The sequence below is a fragment of the Phyllopteryx taeniolatus genome, chromosome 17 (assembly GCF_024500385.1).
Source record: "Phyllopteryx taeniolatus isolate TA_2022b chromosome 17, UOR_Ptae_1.2, whole genome shotgun sequence".
In the NCBI taxonomy this organism is placed as follows: Eukaryota; Metazoa; Chordata; class Actinopteri; order Syngnathiformes; family Syngnathidae; genus Phyllopteryx; species Phyllopteryx taeniolatus.
In genome coordinates this window covers 1,242,164-1,262,977 of record NC_084518.1, presented here as the reverse complement: position 1 = coordinate 1,262,977, position 20,814 = coordinate 1,242,164, and the positions used below count along the sequence as shown (strand labels likewise).

Here is a 20,814-nt window from a genome sequence, read left to right as displayed (position 1 = left end):
CACAACACAACCGCTCTTTGTCTGGAGTGTTCTCTGCTTTTCTTCACTGTAAGATGAAATATGAAATTGTTCCTCATCATCAAATCAAATGTTGTGGTCTGGAGTTGCAAAGGCCTCAGGCTTGCTCTCCTTTTGGAGCACTGACACACGAAGGCAGTGTGTTCAAAATTATTTGCTTTCTTCAAACTTGATCTAATCATAATCATTATTCCATTGTGTGCCAAAAGTCTGAAATAACGGCCAATGGCAAAAAAAAAAAAAAAATGTAATCAAATAAATCCCATCTGTCAAAGCGAGCATTTCCTTCTCCGTCTTGCGTCACAGCTCAACCTTGTTTGCGCCTGCTCTGACTCAGCCCAACTTTCAACGCATTAATGCGTCTGCCAAAGCGGAACAGTCTCACACACACGTAACAGTCCGTGCTCGCCGGAAACCGAGGAGGCCTCGCACAGCGAATATGGACATTCCGTATGGTTGTTAACAAAAGGAATATGAAAACTGCCCTTCCTTCTTTCTATGTTACAAAGCAAGGCACCGAGCGTCCTCGCCGAAGCTTTAACATTTGCCCCTACAAAATAAAATGCATGTGCATTTCTCTGCAAAATTGAAAGGGACAGCGTTTATCTCACTTACTTTTGAACATAATGTTTTCAACGTGTGGAATTGATTGTCGAGTAACGCAATGGAAGCAAAATGGAGTGCAAAACGCGATTCCGCCTCAAATTGCTTGTCACCTGAAAAACAAGTCAGCTATGCTAGCTGGGTTCTTAAAAAAAAACATTGGTGAAAAAGCACACTTTACTCATCTAAAATATTGAATAAAGGATTCATTTCCCCCAGTTGATCAAGGAAATTGTCTGCTTACATTCATTAAAGCATCCATGATTGAATTGGACAAGAAGTGGCACGCAAACTAAATAACGACAAACGCGCGTACTTCTTTAACAGAGGCTATAACACAAACACCAAAGGCCATTGTAAGAAATTGTTATCTTTTATTTAAAACAAAAATTCAAAACAGCGTGTATAAAAAAAAAAAATTAAAAAAAAAAACCCGTTTAGTGGATCCACCCTCAGTATTGTGATGATTAAGAGACCAGACAAATTCATCTACTTCATAAATTTAAAAATATCATTTTGTAGACACCAGTTAATGCTTCTGCGTCTCTGACGGGGGGGAGGAACAAACAAAACAAAACAAAACAAACTTGTAAAAGGCTGGCTGATGTGTTTCCCAACTCACGATAGCACAATGTAAACAGCGAGCACGTTGTGAATCCAGTCGGACAGACGACAACCACCCTAATTATTAGCGACATCCCGAGAAATGACAAAACGGTGGTGAAGCATTGGTGGATGACAATTTCAAACCTATTATCTCTCTCTACTAACGTCATTCCTAAGCTGCCACATGGAGAAGATCAAATGTGCAAAACATGTCACGTTGGAGTCAGTATGCATGACACAGCAAGCCAAGTCAAATCGAATGGAAAAATATCACCGCGAGAGATCATCGGGACGCACTTCGTCTGTCGAGGGACTGTACAAATAGGACGCAGACACAAAAACTAATTCTAACTCAAAAAACAATCAATGCCATTAAAGGGGAGCCAGGGAAGACGTCGTATTTACAGTTGTCGGAAATTGTGAGGCGGCCGGGTCACCCGATCTTTTTTCCAACCGAGGAACGACCGGCCGGTTAAAAAGCTCATCCGGACGGCGCGAGAGTTTGGGAAGAAACCAGCACCGTGTATTCAAATCCCCGCTTCCTTCCGTCGCTCTTTTCTTTGGTGGCCAGTGACGACACGAGCGTTGCGTGGGAAGCGCGTGATGAAGACGAGCATTGGCGGAAGAGGAGCAGTAAGGCCGAGGTGAGGAGTCCCGCGAGGGAGGAGGGCCGCGATGGCCAGCAGCTGTCGGCCGGGGTGACAAAACCCCCCTTGGCAACATATCGTTAGCACTAATGTTTAAAAAAAACAAAAAAAAACAAACAAACAAACAAAAAAAAAAAACACATTATTTATACATATACATTTATTATTTACACACCTGTACAAAAAAAAGAAGAAGAAAAATCCCTGCAGTGTATTTCCTTGTTTTCTTGAGGGTCAGTGGCCCCAGCCCATGAGGTGGCTGACGCGAGCTTTCTCGGTCATGCGGCGTACGCGCCCCGAGCGGGACCGGCCCAGGTTGAGCGGGTCGTCGTCGTCGTCGTCGGACTCGTCGTCCGGGCGCGCCGAGGCCGCCCTGCGGCCTCGCCGGCGAGTGTTCACCTGATGACGCTCGTTGCACGCGCCGCTTCCTGAGCCTTTGGCGGCGACCGCGACCGCCGCTGTCGGCGGCCCGTCGTCGTCGTCCTCCTCCTCATCTGGTTCCTCCTCTTCTTCCAGCTCCTCCTCCTCCTCTTCTTCATCTTCCTCTACCTCAGGTCTTAGAGTTCGCAGTTGTATTTGCTGCTCTAATTCTACCTCCTCCTCCTCTTCTTCCTCCTCCTCCTCCTCTTCTTCTTCTTCCTCCTCCTCCTCTTCCTCCTCCACCTGTACGAGCTGCTGCACTCGTGCTTTCTTGGCACCCTTCGCACTGTCTTCATCTCCTTCTTTGCGCTTCCTCTTCCCTGAGGTGACCGTCTTGTCCTTCAAGGAGATCCGCAGCGAAAGGCCGGGCGCTTTGCTGTAGTCGTGATCTCCGCCCTCCACGTACTTCTCCGCCTCGTAGGTCGAGCCGCCGTCGCTCTCGGACGACGACGACGACGACGAGGAGGAGGAGGAGGAACAGGAGGAGGAAGACGACGGCGACGACGCGGAGGCCGACTCGGACGACGAGCTGTCGGACCCGGACTCGTCGTCGCCGGACGGAGGCGCGGCCGCACCTTGGCGCTGCTGCGGCGGGAGTCCTGATGCACACAGTTGGGCAGCGTCAACAGCTGTTGGCGGTCGGCGACCGGACAATTTCAACCGTAGACGACGGCAGCGTTCCGCCGTCAGACGGGAACACTGTCGTTAAAGTCACGAACTGGGCCGCAAGTCGCTACGGCGCTGTTTAAATGTATTGTATCTACATCAAAAATCATTTGAATTGTTACGTTCGACGTTCTTGAGATGGTCATGTTTGCATTTTCATTAGTTGCTGGCTGTAATCATCAGTGTTACCAACAAAAAATAAAAGAATGAACTATGAACTAGTTCAAATGGAACTATTGAAATAAATGACTGGTCCACAAGTTTATCCGTCCATCCGTTTCCTGTAGCGCTTCTCCTCACGCGGGTCGCGGGCGTGCCGGAGCCTAGCCCAGCTATCTTCGGGCGAGAGGCGGGGTACACCCAGAACCGGTCGCCGGCCAATCGCAGGGCACATAGAAACAAACAAGCATTCACACCTACGGGCAATTTAGAGTTTTCAATCACCCTAGCACGCATGTTTTTGAGATGCGGGAGGAAAGCGAAGTACCCGGAGAAAAGCCACGCAGGCACGGGGGGGGGGACATGCAAACTCCACACAGGCGGGGCCGGGATTGGAACCCCGGTCCTCAGAACTGTGAGGCAGACGTGCCAACCGGTTGTCAACCATGCCGCTAAGTTTACAATTCTTTTATTCATTATTATTCCAAATGTTATTTCATTTTTTATTACTCTAAATATTGAGATGCACTTGCACATTTGTAAAGTCAAGTCCATCCTATTTTGATGTCGACCCAGAGCCAGAAATTCATTTCCCTTCATTTCCCTGTGCCGCTGCTGGCATGTGGTTACTATTTTTGTCAATATTATTCCATTGTCATAAAATCCTCCTTTGACGTTTGGTTTTGATTGTTAGTCAGCGAGTGCCGGCGAGGAATCAGGCGGTCCCGCTGCCGCTCACTACGTTACGTCACCCCGGCGTCTGATACCTGACTTCTTGGTCGGAGTAGCTCGGCTGCGCTTCGTGCGCTGCCGCTGCTGGTTTCCGTCGTCGCTGGCGGTCCCTGAACTTGGAGAAGAAGGCTGGACGCGCTCCCCCTCGTCCTCCGCCTGTGCTACAAGTCGGCTTTTCTGAGCTAAAGAAACAACACGGAGCCAGTCAGCGCACTGAAAAGCATTACTGCGCATTTTGATCCACACCGACCGACCCTGTGAGGCAGGCATGCTAACCGTGCTGCGCCGCTTGTAAATACATTCGTACCGTTATGTGGTCTCGGAGAGCGACTCTTTGCTGAGGTCTGGAATTGTTTGGACTGTGACGCCGTATCTGACTTGTGCTTCTTTTTAGAGCTGCGCAATCGAAGAACAAGGTACAGTTTTAGAAAACAAAGCAAGAGCATGCTGTGAAAAGTAGACTTTGGTCGAATTGTTTCTTTGATCCGGCTAACACCGAGTGAGCAAAAATTCGCAAATGCCGCACCGCCAATAACCGCGGGGGGGGGGCGGGCGGGGGTCACCGTACCCGACAGTCGGCGAGCTGCCTCCGTTGTGCAAGCGATTTCTGTAACTCTCTCTCTGCCGAGCCCGCCGTTCGTTCTGAATGGCCGACTTGTGGTCGGAGATGACGGAGATGATGCTTTTCTCGAAAAAGGCCGACAGGCTGAGGGTCATTGTGTAGATCTAAAGAGAAAAGCAAGAACGTTCAGAACACAGCGGGGTTCGGTAACAGCGAGTTCAAGTGCTTTACCTGGGATTTCTTGTTCGGTGTATACGCTTTGGAGTTGCTGAAAATGAGGCGGACGTCTTTGGCAAACTCCATCGGGTTCTCGTAATTGCCGGCGATGAGCGTCTCTGACACCGTACCCAGATCCATGGGAGTGTCGATAATGTCTCGGTAGTCCTGGGCAAAAGCAGGGCAGAGATTCGCGTGAAGCGGCGTTTGTCAGGAGCCGGCAGATGTTCGTTCCGATTCTTTTTACCGGATACTCAAAGAGATCAACCGGCTGCCTGAAAGGCTGAGAATCATGCGAGGAGATCATTTTACGCAGCAGCTCTCGACACTGGCCTCGCCACGCTCTCACGTCCAAAACCACGCCGCGCTTCTTTGAGTTGCTTTCCTGGAATCGAGAAAGGCGCCCGCCGTGAAACCGGACAAATTCTACGACGAGAGACGACGTTTTGAAGAATGACGATGAATCGCCGCCGTGTCTCTCACCCGATGTCCCGAAGATGTCCCCGGAGTGTCTGAGTCCACGTCGACCTCCGCGGCCTGCGAGGAGCACGTGAAAGCCCAAATGAACACTTGCACGAAAAAACAGAGACAGAAAAATTGGACTCCAGTCCAACTACGTCACCTCATCTTCTCCACTGCTGAGCTCAAATTTCAGCCTATGATAAAGATTCAAGATGTCTGTGCAGCTTTGGTCTCTGGAACAAAGGAAGAGGTGCATAGTTGACCCAGTGTCTTATCAACCAAGCCAGTGATGCCCAACCAGTGTCGGGGACGATTGGCCAACCTTGTTCAAAACGGCCTGCTCTCTTTGAGCATGCAATGTCGATGGCTCAACAAACATGGCGTTCATTTGGTTTCCGGAAAAGTTGTTGTTTCGGAGATGCTAGGCTTCTGCCCGATGCCGGCAACGTATACTTTTTGCGACATTTTTGTTTGGTGGCGTGCCTACGCTTGTTCTGACATTGTTCGATGCGCCCTGGCTTGCAGCGAACGTTGGGAAACAATGAATCAAGCAACAGCCGTGTGCTTGTGCAGTAAACGACGACATTAAGTCAACAAATAAAGAGCACAACTGACCGCGCACAAGCTAATTACAGGCACAAATAAACGGGCAGCGTTGTTGTTGCTGCCAGCGATTCTAATGTGTTACATCGTGTTACCCGATGTAGCGGAGGAGAACGTCCGTCACCACTTTGGCCGCCGCCACAATGGGGCTCTGGGGTTCGTTGAACGTGCGGGCGTTGTGTTCAATGTAGCGCACCTCCCACATCAGAGCGGAGATGCGCCTGAAATAGAAAAAAAAAAAAAAATGGCGTCAACGCGGCCGAATCGTAGCTCGTACTCGTGGGTGCGCAGTCCGACCTGTAGAAATGGTTCTCCAGTCGTTTGTGGATCGTGCTGATGTCCGTGGGGTAGGCCACCACGGTGCAGTACAGAGGGTACTCGTCGAGATTTACAGGAGACGCGAACGGCTTGGCTACATCTGTGGAAAGACAGAAAAACACATCCAACACCAGCAAAGTCGGCAGTTTCGACTGCAGGCACCTCCGACACTTACCGAGCGTAAGAAGCTGATCGATGCCGCGACTGATTCTCTCGCAGTCTTCGTCGCGCGCGTGCGCTCCCCACTCTCCCTCCTGAGGCTCGTAGAGCAGAGCTTCCAGCTCCTCCTCCGCCACCTCCACGCCGTCGCCCACGTGATCGGGCAACAGAGCTGACAGCAGAACGTGTCAAAGACGGAAGATGTGTGAATTTCACAGTATATTGTACAAAAAGTGAAAATCAATCTGTGAGTGTAACGGTCTGGTTTCCATACGCTGACTTTTCTTTTCTTTCGCTGATTATTACCATCTGTGTGCCGTGAGAGCCAATTTGACAATTTGGCTTCATTGGTCTGAAGTGTTATTATTTCTTTACGACACATACCGCATCTCGTCAATGAATCTACGCCAGCGACGTATGGCGACCGGCAGAACAATGAAATGGACATTTTCCGCCAGCCAGCAAAAGGGACGATTAACCTGGATATGCGCCCGCTGCCATTCATACAACAAGAATCAAGGCCTGCGCTTAGTTTTCACGGTGTTGACCGCGGGGCACGGCGGGCCCGCCCATATTTGGAAGCCATTGCTTAGTGGCCTACCAGGAGGCGGCACGTTGGCTGTTTTCCCCCACCGGTCGGTCGGTTTACTGCAGTTAGCGTTGTGAAATCGCTCCCATCGCCCCCTTTCCTGCCGAATGCTCCAGTGTTGAACAAATATGCTTCTTACCCTGACCATTTTGGTCGGTGGCGTGACGTGAGATTCTTCGAATGGAAAACACGCGGCTTGCCTCCAAAATGATTGGCAAACACTTGCCCAATTAGACAAATCCAATTGGTTTAACGCAACTAACCTTCCTCAGGAATCGGTTCCATGTCCCAAGGACTCAGTTTCTCCCGCTCACCGTTGTCCCACCTGATGAGACAAAAGGATGAAACCTATTTGACCAAGATGTACTGAAACACGACTGTGAAAACCACAAACATGTCGAGACACTTACTTGACAGCAAAACACTGAAACAGGCTGTCTGGATAGTCCAATTGCAGAGGCTCCTGGTCCTCCACCAAGCCAAACCACCAAGCGTCATCAATGATGCTGCGGAATCTCATACCCGTAGTGAGCCGAGAGAGAAAAGGTCAGCAACCACTCCATTTTGTCAACGAAGACAGAGAGCCGCACACTGCCTTACCTGGCTGCCAGTTGTGCTCTTTAGCCTCGTTGTAGAACTGCTGCAGCACCAGGAAATCTATGACATCTGGCATGTCGTGGTACCTTTAAAGCCGATGGAAAATATAGGAGGTTGAGCCACTTGAGGAACTGACTAGTCCTACTTGACTTTATAGAAAAACTCACTTTAAAGAGAAGGAGTCATTGGTCATCTTCCCTGAGATTGGGTCTAAGAAAGCCAGTTTCAGGCAGCAGAGAGTGGGCGGTCCCACTTCGTACTTAATTCCGACCACCTTCACAGACTCCTGATCCTGGGTCGGAGAAATGGCAAGCACGACTTACACAAAGCGGTGTTTCGCCGAAGCACGTCTGAGACCAAGTCAATAAATTGCTGCTGACAATCTGCACACGCTGCATTCATATTCCACATCTGCAACCTACCTGACGAGCTTCCTTAACTCAACGTGACCATGATTTTTCCAATCGTTAAAAACAATTGCAGCTCACTTTCCCCAAAAAAAAAAGTCAATATTAATGGGGATCCGCACCCTGAGTTGGAGTTTGTTCCATGGTTGTTTCGGAGGGTTGACGCTGTAGGCTTTGGCCCTTCGGACCGCTCGGACGTAAGCCTGGTGGCCCTGTTTGAAGTAGACCAGCTGGAGGAAGACAAGACTTCCGTCTATTAGTGACACAGTCGCCCAAACAAAATGCCGATGTCGTGTCTGTGTCTAGGTTTGATTTTCGTCTTCCAAATAAATATGTTGTTATGCACGGGTTGCGTTTTGAGCTGACCATTATTTGTTTACGACGTCGAAAAAGCGGGCGGAGCCGAGCTTCTCATCTCACCTCATCTCCCATTTGCGGGACGAAAGGGGAGCGATGCGGGATGGTCTCCATGATCCATGAGGGTGGCAGCCACGCCTCTGCGTCGAGTCCACCCAGAGAGGTTGTGGGTTTCTGCAAGCATAAACAGTGGCCATCAAGCCAAGTTGTCCACAAATACATTTACAACGTGGCGACAGGTGCTGCTGCAGGCGGGCGCAGCTCACCTGTTTGGTCTCTTTGGGCTTTTTCTTCTTCTCTTCATTTTCCTTTTTCTTTTCCTCCTTTGCCTTCTCATCACCTTCGTCCTCCTCGGAGCTGCTGTAACCCGAGGGCCGGACGGGCCTCCTGCTCGATCTCTTAGGGGGCTGCAGGTTGATCCCGGCGTCGGCGGTCCAATCGGAATACTCACTGGAGGAGTCGCTGGACGTGAAGCGCAGGCGTTACGTCTGCGGTAAGAAACGCATCGGCGTGGGTCAAAGAGCCTCACCTGGAGCTGCTCTCGCTCTGCCACTGAGCTTCACTTTCAGACGATGCACCGCTGGCCTCCGCCTGCTCAGATCGCTGGCGAAAGAAACACAGTTAGGAATCAGTACACGAACCATTTCAAGAGAGCGCTGATCGACTGCCAACTGAATATTCGAGCTCAACCTAAATAGAATATTGAAAACCTGAAATTCTGCAATCTGAATATAACATAAGAAACCATCACAATGATTTTCAACGTAAAAACTATTTTCCTCTGTGTGTCATGAATCTGAATTGAAGTACTGAAATAATGCCCAATTTATTGAAATCTGTAGTTAGTAACCTTTTCAGAAATATGCTCCCCTGTTTTAATATTACCACTGGTAGGTTTGTTTCACTTGTACGGTAGTCAAGAAACAAAACAGATTATTTCCATGGCAATTATTTCCTTTGAATTTGTCGGATTAAACAATGGTGCAATAAAATCACTTGACATTTTGGGGGATTAAGTCTACTTTCTACACCATTGTATTTATTTCTTTTTTTAATTCAGATAAAGGGGACCAACTTCTCTTTCACTGTCGGAGTCTGCATGCCCGTTGGAGGTACGTTCGTGCGCAGCGCGGTTCCGCGACCGGCGCACTTGAGCCGAGCGGGTCTCGTACGTGTGGCGCTGCGGCTTTTTCTTTGTCGGCCGCAAGGAGCGCAGGCGCGTGGTCAAAGACTCGGCCTACAAAGTGCAGAGAGAAAGGACGAAACAAAAAAAAGATGATGTTGCTATCAGCGGTTAATACTTTGTGTTTACAGTAAAACTGTATTCGTGGGGCAGTTAAGTACACAAACCTTGGGTGGACAAGTTACTGGTTTCTTTCTCCTCTCTGCGTTGTATAGAGAACATTCCCTATCACTTTTAGCTCGTCTGCTTTCCTCCATGGCACTGAAGAAAAGATACAATAACATTTAGTCGTCATAATTCAAGTTCTCACTCTATTCGGTAGCCCCCCCCCCCTCCCGCCCCAGAATTGATGAAATTCCTTGCTGCCGTCTCACTGAAAAATCCCTTGGGGCAATTCATTGACCACCACTCGGCGGCTCCAGGCCAACAAGTCTCTCTCGGTGGCCACTTGACTGCGCAGGGCATTGTGCTGCATTTGCCACATGCCGTCCACCTGCCCACTCCTGCGAGGAGCCACATCTGGAGAGGACGCTACCGCCTCTGCCGCATCATCACCTGCCGAATGAAATTGAGAAATGAGCTGGTAGATTGCACAATAGGAACCACGTAATTACAGCCACAACCGTTGCAAATTTAGTAGTCAAGACATACCTTCCACTTCAACGGCCTGAAGTTCATTCTGATCCTCATCCTGCTGATTCTGCAACTGTCTGATGAGGTTGTCCAGAATGCTTTCTCCATTTTCTGCAGTTTGCTGGCCAAGAACCTGCTCGACCAACTCTCCTTCATCTTGGAGCACAAGATCAAATTCTATCAGCTTTCTTTCCAGAGATTAAACGGAGTCCGCGTCAATGAACGGTTAAAAGAGGGCAAGTTTTACTGTTAGTCATGTATCCAAGTTGAGGTATGAGCTGATCGTCTTTGCAATTCTCTCTCCCCGGCACCAGGCGCTGGTAGCGTGTCGGGTGCGGATTCCCGTCGACATCCACCAGGAAGGGGGGAGGCATGAGGTGCGGCGCCTGCTGCGTCTGCTCATCCAGGACATAGTTGTTTGAGTCTCGGATAAGAGGCCGGTAATCCGTGTGGAAGAACATCTGCTCAGGAACCTGAAGAGGATGAATTGAGCATTTGTGTTCTTTAGGAGGGGTTCAAAGAGCGACAGAATCCTCGGTAAGATTTCCAATCTTGTGTGCAACAACGGGTATGAATAGTGTTTCATTATTTGGGATGTCTTTTGTGGGGCAAATGGGTGACTCGTTTGTAAATATGAAGACGCTCGGGTACCTTCTCATACTGCACGCTGCAGCCGAAGCCAAAGATGAGCAAATGGCCGTGAGAGTCAGTGCAGGCAAAATGCTGCCCATCAGCTGAGAACTTGCAGTCATAAATAGCCCCATGACCTTGACCTTCAATCTGCGCAAAAAAAAAAAACAACGACATTTTTATGAACTAGGAAACGCCATCAAATAAAGAGAGATCGCTCCAAGTAATCAAGCCGTGGTTGCTTGATTACCATGTTGAAGAAATTGCGAATCTTCACTCCCTTGTTCAGGTCCCAGATGTAAACATTGCCGTCATGGCCGGCCGACAACACGATGCGCGTGTCAAAAGGGTGTGCCTCCAGCACAAACACTTCATCGTCGTGACCCTTAAACAGAGACAGCCGAGATGTTTATCACATGACTGGCCTCGCCAACCCTCATGTCTAACGGGGCGCAGCAGAATGGAGATGCCCACTGAAACCACTCACAGATAAAACATGCAGCAGCTCTCCGCTACTTGTGTTCCACACTTTGAGCTGATAGTTGGACACCGCCGTGATGACGGTGCGATCTGCGCGGTCCCAAGCCACCATGGTCACCACCAGCTTGGTTTTATCATCTCCGTTGACAACAGAACTCCTGTCGGAAAACGTCGGCATCCGTCACGGACCACAAAGTGAGCCACCGTTGCATCGGCCCACCACGGGCGCAATCGCATCTTTTACCCTGGAAGCCTGGCAGCCATGTCTAAAGCGACGCTCTTCCACTCTTGTTTTTGGTAATGCCAAATCCTCACTGTGCCATCACGACTGCCGCTCACAAACTTGAGACTGCACACATACACACCTGTTAGATACTCAATTAAAAAACAACAACAACAACAACTTGACTTTATAAACTACCAATTAAAGGTTTGGACACAGTTTCTCATTCAATAGCACAAGAAAGTGTGTCCAGACCTTTGACTGGTAGAGTGAATGAATAACGACCAGATTCTTACCTGTCACTATTATTGCAAAACTGGACGACCACAACTTTATCCTACAAAACCAAAACGGTGACATGTTAACAGCTTTAAAAGATTTTTTTTTTTTTTTTTTTAAATGCAGTCCAATGACACGAGACACACAATGACGTAGCTGCAGTGTTTCTCACCGTATGAGCGTCCAACTCGGAGACCTTCATGGGGGTTTCAGCGCCGAGGTAGTAAACCCTGACCATGTGATCGCTTCCACCCGTAGCCATGAACATTCCACCTATCAACAAGACACTCACCATGAAATGACACACACATGTTCCTCAATTCTAATATCAGCTTTGAATAAGTGCACGCGAGAGGTGGCATTTTCCACACCGAGGACGCTTACCGCCACTGAAGGAGGAACTAGAGACCTGCACTCCAGGACGTGACCGCTCAACAAATTTGACGGGCTGATCACTGTGGATTGCGAGCATACACACATTTCCTATACAAAGAACAACTTGACAGGTGCCTGTACTACTTACTTGAATTTCATGCTGACAGAGTGCCACTTCCAGAAACACACCATGCCATCTGCACCCGTCGAGGCCAGGTAACGTGTCGCGCCCCTGGCTGAAGGGCAGAACTAAAGGAACGGGGAAGATAGCGTCGATCGGGCGTGATTCCGACATGTTTTCTGTTTTAACAAGCATGTGCGTCGTGCTCACCTGAATGGATGTGATTGAGGCAGCGTGCGCTTGCAGCACGCCGACGGGCGCGCAGGTCCGCAAGCACCACACTCGGATGATTTTGTCACAGCTGGCGGAGGCGAGGAGAGAGTTCTCGTAGTTGACGGCCATGTCGCAGATCTCTGCCGCGTGGCCGCGCAGCGTGGCGAGGAGCCGGCCGTCATCTGTGGCCCAGATTTTCACAAGGCAGTCATCTGAACCCTAAAACAACACCACATTTACCAGACAGGAGATACACATCGAATTTCCAAACTTGCGAAAATGGCCATTTCAACAGTTCCTTTGAGCGACATCGGTGGCCAATCAATCACGACTCACTGTAAATATTCGTCGCCCGGTGCGGTCAAAGGCTACGCAGTAGACTGCAGAAAGGTGGCCCAGGATACGTTTGTGTATCCTCATGTGTTGGTAGGCGGAAGACGGCAGTGCCTGGCCAAAACGAACCGTGCCAGTGGTCTGCCGAGCGCCCATGATCGACACTTGAAACAAAAGACAATCAGGAAATAAATTGCAGCGACACTTAAAGGCACATGAACCATAGTAAGATACATTTGGTTTTTAGATAATGCCATGTTGAAAACTCTGGCTACCTAATAGTAAGAAATGGATTTGTGCTCTAAAAAAAATTAGAATCCATTCAAATCTTTCAAACATTGTAACATCAAATAAGAAAACCCTCAAGTGTTTTGTTGTGCTATGGAAGCATTGAGAACAGATCCATCTAATATGTTTGGGTTGGAATACACACCAACATTGGCAGAATGTCCATTGTTGACTGGAGGTTCCGGTGGCCGTCCTCGGTGGAGCGCAGCAACAGCTGAGCCGCTGCATACTTTGTGACTACAACCTAAATTCAACAAATGCGGGTTAGAGAAAATGGATAGCAAAACTACATTTTGCAAAACACGCCAAAGGAAAAACTAGTTTACAAGCACATTTGTCAGGGTTATATCCATTTCATGAGATTGCTAATTACTTTTGGTGGTGCGAAGCAAAGACTGTCTTCCCAAGCCAAGAAGTGTTTGGACTCCCGGAACACTCGGTGGGATCTCCTTCTCGATGAGCGGGCCGATCCGTTTACAAACGCGCAGCAGATAGTCTGCAGGAATGTGCTCATTCAAAATCACCTGCAACAAGACACACAGACAGCAAACAGCAATATTTTTTTTAGTCAGGTTACATTATGAGGCATTTAACTAGCTGTTGTACACAAACAAGCGGGGTATTTCGAAAGCTGCTGTTGATATTCACCGTTGCACATTTGATTATGTATCATATTAAAACGATACTGTCTAAAAAAAATACTTTTCAAAGGCGAAACATACTGCAATTACAAATTGCTATCCGTCAAATTTCTATACGGCTTATGATTTGCTTTGCGGGTAACTGACTTTGGGCGAGAGACTGGCATGTGTGTGTGTGTGTGGGGGGGGGGGGGTTGGTTGGTGTACACCGTGGACTAGTCGCCAGTCAACCATCAATTAAACCAAGAGGCATGTTTTTTTTTTTTTTTTTGCATTGCAACTTAGATTTCAACCCTGATCCCCTGAATGTAAAGCAAACATGCTATAACCATGCCTACAATTCTAATCTTAATTTACCTTTTTAAATACGTTTTTCCCGAGTCACAAAAATATGATGTATTGTAATATTGAATATAATTGATGTTGAACACGGTACGGATATAGTTTTGTTGTATATGACATTTTTGTATATCATTTCCAGCCTTCCTCTTCGAGGTTTGAGCCTAGATACAAGAGCGGTTCGAGAGCAGCCAGTAAGCGTCACTAGTTCTCTTCCGGTTGGTTGACGTCATTACTGACAGCTACGTTAAACCAATCACAGCGTCTCAAACGACTATTTCTCCTCCCACTTCCCTACACAATAGCGAGCCGTGGCTGTTAATCAGGAGGACGATACTAAAATAAATGTACAAATTCTAATCTCGTTCCAAACTTCACCGTTGAGATAAGTTTGCCTTGAAAATTCAATAACATCCACAAAAGGCGGTTGTCGAATAAAAAAAATATACGCTCGACAGTATGACATAATAAATGAATAAAAATCAAACTCACCCAATCTTGGAAGGTGCGTTTGTATTTATTTCCGTCCCAAGTCCATCGTTGTGGGATCAACTGAAGTAAAAACAAGTCGTTAAGAGGCAGCGCGAAGACAATGGCGTCCGTTCTCGACTACGCGTTCCTTTGTGGAACTCCGGGAAAGAAATAGCTGAACTGTGACCTCCAAAACGCCCAACTCGGAGTTCCCCGACGAGATGAAAGGCAGAAAGTTGCTGTTGAACCTACCTCATACTCTTCCAGCTCCTCCAGCAGAACCTAACAACCGACACACACCGAGTGGACGTTAGCTGCTAGCCCATTCCATTCCGTTCGGCCAGTCTGCACAGCCGTTCGCGGTAAAAGTCGTTACCTTTGCTGACTTCTGACAAGGTCCGGACTGCAGAAACCTGGCGATGAGGTAGTACAGTTCTGCAAGGGAAGACACAGGCAAGCGTTGCTACCGTTGAGCCGCTAAGGCTAATGCTAAGGCAGATTTGTTTCTCGCGCTCCGTTACTTCGCTCGCACGCAAAAGCCCGACGGTGGCAAACGTTTCCCGGTGGAAGGCGGCGAGCGAGTGGCACTCACCGCATTCGATGTGCGAACGCTGTGTCCCTGCCATGCCTGCGAGGGGACGGGCGGCATTAAGACAAACTGATGTTTTGGCTCGCTCGCTAGCCGCCGGGCTAACTGGTAGCTAATGGGGCTAACGTCAGCGAGTGGCCTCCTCGCTCGAGTTTTGCTCCCTGGGCCAGCGGCCGGCCCTTTGTGCGAGCGCCCTCTAGTGACGCCCAGCGACATCGAACACCGCTCCGATGGCAACGACATGACGAATACAGACAACGCACATCGAAGATAGTCAAAACGGGAACTCGTTTTAGCCTTTGTTTTCTGCCGAAAAAAACCACATGCTCAGTATCACAGAGTCTAATCGGTCTTGCAGCAGATGCACACAAAGGACAAGAGACGCAATATCAGCAGTGAGGAAAGAAAACAAAACACAATATCACCAACAGTGTTCAGTCCAGAGCTCGTACTAAAAATGAAACAATAAGAAAATGAGCAATGAAAGGGCTAACTTGCCATTAGGTAAAGAAATGAAACCTAAACCGACGGCGGCCTGAGGGCAAAAGCTCAAACTCGCTTTGGAGTGGACATCGAGGAAAATTCCTATTGGGCATTATAGTTCTGGATAGACACGAGCGTGGCCTGCTGGCTTTCTGAGCTCTTTCCAGTCGGCGTAACAAAATTACGGAGCTCAGTTTTCCAAAACAAAAGGATAAAACAGATTTCATAAAACGTCCGTATAAGAGAAATCATCATCATCTCAGAAGAAACTTTGCGTTTAGAGGGACAAGTGCTATAGAAAAGCGATGGCTGGAAGACATTATGGCACAGATTTGGTGAGTGCCTGTCAGAATATCTGAAGACTTTTAATATTCCTCAGATGCTTCAGTGAGCCTGACTCAGGTCACATCCATCATGGTGCAGAATTCATTCTAGCCGGGAGGCCAACCGACCGCTTCGGGTGGTGCTCGTGTGCACATAAAAAGGAAATTGTGGGCTCTCTGGGAATTGCGCCGGGCAGTGTAAGGTAGGTCGGGCGTGGACATCAGAACATCCCGAGAAGAAGTGTGAAGCGCCGGCTTGTCTGACTTGTCGAGGCGCGTTCGCTGAGACGCTAGCGACGACCTTGCAGTCGAGAGCTCCGGGTTCTGCGGGTCACACCCGTTTGCCACACCGGAACTTCCCACTCATTCTGGACTGGATTTCAATGAGAGGCAAAGTCCACACTCATGCCAACAGCACGTATGTCACACAAACATGGCGTCATCCATCCCTCCGTCCTTATTTGATGGCCAATTGTCGCCACTGCCAGTGAGGGCCCATTTTGCAGGTAACAAAATGCTGCGAGAAACTTTTATTTATTTTATCTTTTTATTTTCCCCCCCCCCCCCCCCCCCCCCCCCCCCCATTAACTTGTTCGTGCCAATGTAGCTCTTATGTGAATATGGACTGGATTGCCTTTCATAAGCGCACACTGGCACCCTAATATTTCGATGTCATTATATTGCCTGTTTTTTAAAAAAATTTTCAAACTGATATGTATGCACGAGCAGCGTACATATACTAGATGCAATGACGTCACTTATTTGATATACTACTGGCTTGGAAACCTCAATCAAGGCCAAATTTTGTTTGTGTTTTAGCTTGTCTATAAATGTGTCTGTCATGTGGGAATAGACTTACTTGTGTTTAATGTCTTAACCAATAAAAGTTTGTTAAAATGCCTTCCGCCTCCTGCAGTTTGAGTTTTTTTTTTTTTTTCAATCACACTTGACTATTTTTGTATTATTATTACAATTGAAATAATTGCACACCGGCATCTGTCTGTCCGATTAGCTCGCTATGTCTACATGTGTTTATCATGGAAACAAAGTTACTGTACTTGTGCTTAATCGATTTCTAATAAAAAGGAAATAGGTAGTTACACTTTGGTATTCGGCATTTGTTATTGTTTTATTTTTAAAAATAATTTTAAAAAAAAGAACCACGAAAGAGTCTAAGGCAGTTTTCGCTTGCTAGCTAAGGTTCGAAAAATGTGTTGCTAACTTGTGAATGAATGACTAATGTTGGAGTTGTGCTTTATTTGTACTATTTGCAGTAGGAAATGGAACTCTCTCTCTCTCTCTGTGACTCGACGTCGCGCAGTGGGCGTGTCCAAGCAGTGGGCGTGTCCAAGCTGTGGCCGCACAGTGGCTGCAGTCAAGCAAATGTTCATTCAATCGAGTTCATGCGAGCGTTGCGTTCGCAGCCGCCTCGTTGCGTTGCGTTGCGTTGAGTCACCCGAGCCGTTCGACGCCGGGAGCTGCGTGGGGCGCGTTTTAACGGCTCGGAAATTAAGAGAGATCGCAATCTAAAGGAAGAACGCGGCTCACAAGACGTCAGTGGCAGCTCCGGCTCTGGCAACTTTTTCTTTTTTTTTTCTCGCCCCTCTTTTTTTCTTTTTTGGAATGTAGAGCATCTGTTTCGTGTTGTCGCTTCAACAGCTTCTGCGTGTGTTTCCGTCTGACCTGCATTTCACACTGCCAGGTAAGAATTCACCTTGTGACTATTCACTCCACTTTATTCATTTACTCCTACTAGTCATGTAGTCTTGTTTCCAAATACAGAACTCGAATTTTTGCCCAGTTTTGTGCCAAATTACACGAAAAGTTGTTTCCCCACCATTGAGATGGCTGCAATGACTTTTTTTTAAATGTTTATCGGTATTGTGATATTGTCCGAAAGTGTAATGCACTTGACATATTTGCCTGAAATCATCTGCTGTGGAATCATTGACTGACACCAGGAAGTAATTAAGCTACATGGTTTAAAGATTGACTCATGAAAAATGGAATCAAAATAATCAAAATGAAAATGCAATGGAACGATTTGAACCAAAATCATGATTAAGAGTATCATGTCAAGATTAAGATTATAATGTCAATATTATAATGTAGAGCAGGGGTGTGTAAGTATGTCCTGGGACCCCCCCCCCCCCCCCCCCCCAAAAAAAAGAAACATCCTCAAAACTGTTATAAAAATCCCAATAAGATGAACCCACAAATGCTCAAATAATAAACTAGACATAAACTTATTAAGAAAAGGGGTTGCCCACCCTTAAAACACATTCACTGCCATTGACGGCTTTAGAAGTCAAATATCCATGTTAACTGGGAAGGCTGGCGGTGAATGAGTTAATGTCGACGCTTGGACAAAATGCTAGCTTTAGGGACACAAGAATTTACAGTGCCAGGGTATCTGACTATTTCGCATTATTATACCAAGGTAAACATTTTCGATTGGAAAAAGCACACGACACACTACCCAACAAATAAAAGAAGTCATGAAAAGTGTACTGTGCATATTAAAATAGTCATGATCATTTCTCTAATCACAAATGTATTCGACGTGAACTCGGGGCCCGTTTAGGTGAATACAAAGCTACGATTCTGTTGTCACAATGACAGCAGGTGCATACGCAGGCGAATTGTACCTTCTGTCATCGTTCCGCCCGCTTGTCGCTACACGTCGCCGGCATAGATAGCCGAACATCTCGACGCGTCGGTCGGCAGCCGCGAACGGCGACGAAGAGGACGCTCGCCGACAGCTGAGCGGGCCGAGCTGGCCCTCGGCCGCGCCATATGCTCCTTTTACATCACGCTGGCAAACGACGTGCGACGCTGCCATCGCCTTCTGCTGCTTATCTGCGATCCCGTCGCTGCAACACAACAAGTTCAACTCCATAACCATAGCCAACCTCGTAAAATACACAAACAAGTCAATAATGCAAAGAACTGAATGTTGAACTTGACTCACAGTGTTTATTATTATTATTATTATTATTATATTTTCTTTTTGGGTAGTTTTTTCCGCAACAGGAACCGCGCATGCTTTTATTAATAGTCCTACTTTTGCGCACCTCAGGAGCCAAGAGATGCCATTTAATTGTGTTGAGTTCAATTGTGTTTTGCCATATGCAGCCTGTGCCCGACTTTCCAAATCTCTTGGCAGAAAAGAAGAATGCTGCGGTGAGGGTTAGTTAACCGTTGGCACAGAGCCTCCTCTCTGATGTTACAGAGCATGTTGTGGAGGGAAAGTAGGTTACTGGGCCATGTGCTGCAAGCTTAAACTGAACGCTAGTCTGAATATTGCTCGAGCTGCTTAGTGTGACTGTGCATGCGCAAATGGCCGAGGTCTGCGGCGCAGCAAAAGGGCTCGTTCGGGCCCTCTGTCTCTTTAAGGAAACACAGCCTCCACGTAAGGATGAGTGTTGAATGTTGCGGCCATGTTGATTCATCCCACATGGAACGGACTCCAATCTGCTTGACTAATGACACGGGAGGCAAACTCACTGTGTGCTGCGCTCACTTCAAACATTCCAAATGGCATCGAGCGGCCACTACATTATGACCACAATTTGTCGAGGGCGGCTAGGAAAATCAAACTTTGCCATAAACACATGCTACCAAATATATATATATATATATATATATGATGCATTCCGGTTGGCGGCACAGTGGGGAAGACTGGTTAGAGCGTCAGCCTCACAGTTCCGAGGCCCGGGGTTCGATCCCCGGTCCTCGGAACTGTGCGGAGTTTGCATGTTCTCCCCCGTGCCTGCGTGGGTTTTCTCCGGGCACTCCGGTTTCCTCCCACATCCCAGAAAAAAAACATGCATGAATTGGAAACTCTAAATTGCCCGCAGGTGTGACCGTGAGTGCGAATGGCTGTTTGTTTGTATGTGCCCTGCGATTGACTGGCAACCAGTTGAGGGTGTACCCCGCCTCCTGCCCGATGACAGCTGGGATAGGTTCCAGCACGCCCGCGGCCCGCGTGAGGAGAAGCGGCTCACAAAATGGATGGCATTACAGTTCTGCTGTGCCGCTTGTGTTTTCACACATTTTCGGGAATAGCGTAACATACGTCAATCACGGAGCGACGTTAACAAAATCGGAACTTGTTATCGTCAGGTTATATAACATCTGTAACCTTCATAAGAGCCAGGCAAGAATTACGATTATTACTAGTAGTCGTTCCGATTTATTAAGACTATGATTTAAAAAGGACAATTCTAGAACGTGGGCTGCACGGTGAAAATTGAAGGAAGCAGCAAACGCATACCACACGTTTCCATCGGCGACCTTTGCTTGGATGGTACACGGCACAGCAAATGTGCGCGTGATCGCCTCGAGATGAAAGGAACCGTGAGGAATTTGTCATTAGGCAAATTGAGGAATGTAGTCGGGGAGCCCTTTCGGGCCCTCGCAGCGCAAACCTGATGTCGTCACGTGAACCGATTTGACGATTTATGTCAGCGATCGAGGAGACTCACTGATGTCCACTGAGGGTCAAAGGTTGAACCAAGTAATGCAAAGAATCCCAATTACACCATCAATAAAATAATAAAACAATATGAGCGACTTTATCAGATGATGTTCCCCTTTAATTCAATTCCATGCCCTCCTTCTAAACAATGTTTCTGCTACTAAACAATATATTGCCCTGATAAGGAGATTCCAAAGTGACCGGAAAACGCCACGCCTATTTTCTGGCTGACGTTTCTCATGTGGCGACGGTTGAAAGCCCGTAAATAACGTGATGCATTCGCCACCGCTGGCTTCGTCATAGAGGATGGGAAAATTACAGGTTCACTGTATAGAATGTGGTGACAGAAGTAAACGTGTCATTATAATATGCAGGATCCATCCATCCGATTTCTATTGCGCAATTCCAGGTGGGGGTGCAGCCTGGACTTGTTGCCAGCCAATTGCAGTCGAATAAAATATTCAGTACGTATATAATAGCACAAGACATTCTAAATTCAGATGCAATATAGTGTGGTACTGTCAACAGTTAACATCAAGCGATGGCCCCAGACCTTTAAGTCAAGTCTCTGGTTACCTTATGGCTTTGACACCACACTGAAACTGGATA

At 47.7% G+C, this 20,814-nt stretch overlaps 2 protein-coding genes across 5 annotated transcripts in view; one reads left to right on the top strand and one right to left on the bottom strand.

The window, feature by feature from the left end:
- Positions 1–2,016: 2,016 nt before the first annotated feature.
- brwd3 (bromodomain and WD repeat domain containing 3) lies at positions 2,017–15,108 on the bottom strand. Of its 2 annotated transcripts, none has more exons than XM_061752748.1 (40): positions 14,923–15,108; positions 14,707–14,765; positions 14,583–14,612; positions 14,352–14,411; positions 13,253–13,403; positions 13,025–13,123; positions 12,595–12,755; positions 12,256–12,477; positions 12,073–12,173; positions 11,934–12,004; positions 11,722–11,822; positions 11,567–11,607; positions 11,292–11,396; positions 11,055–11,205; positions 10,818–10,952; positions 10,589–10,717; positions 10,185–10,410; positions 9,956–10,093; positions 9,679–9,859; positions 9,472–9,565; positions 9,197–9,358; positions 8,651–8,724; positions 8,388–8,583; positions 8,185–8,295; positions 7,887–7,994; positions 7,525–7,649; positions 7,362–7,443; positions 7,171–7,283; positions 7,024–7,085; positions 6,188–6,343; positions 5,992–6,112; positions 5,790–5,915; positions 5,252–5,324; positions 5,113–5,166; positions 4,877–5,014; positions 4,645–4,797; positions 4,420–4,577; positions 4,159–4,247; positions 3,887–4,033; positions 2,017–2,893 (listed from the first exon to the last, which is right to left on the bottom strand). In XM_061752748.1, the coding sequence occupies exons 1-40, from the start codon at positions 14,954–14,956 to the stop codon at positions 2,109–2,111; spliced, it is 5,322 nt and encodes a 1,773-aa protein (XP_061608732.1). In that variant the 5' UTR covers positions 14,957–15,108; the 3' UTR covers positions 2,017–2,108. The 2 variants fall into 2 exon arrangements, with proteins under 2 accessions (XP_061608732.1, XP_061608733.1); XM_061752749.1 differs by having other exon boundaries at positions 8,388–8,571.
- Positions 15,109–17,111: 2,003 nt separating this feature from the next.
- Positions 17,112–20,814, top strand: part of npas2 (neuronal PAS domain protein 2) — a 39,262-nt gene continuing 35,559 nt past the window's right edge. For all 3 annotated transcript variants that reach the window (XM_061752755.1, XM_061752752.1, XM_061752751.1), the window contains exon 1: positions 17,112–17,427. The gene's annotated coding sequence lies outside the window, so the exon portion shown is untranslated. The remainder of the gene's footprint in view (positions 17,428–20,814) is intronic.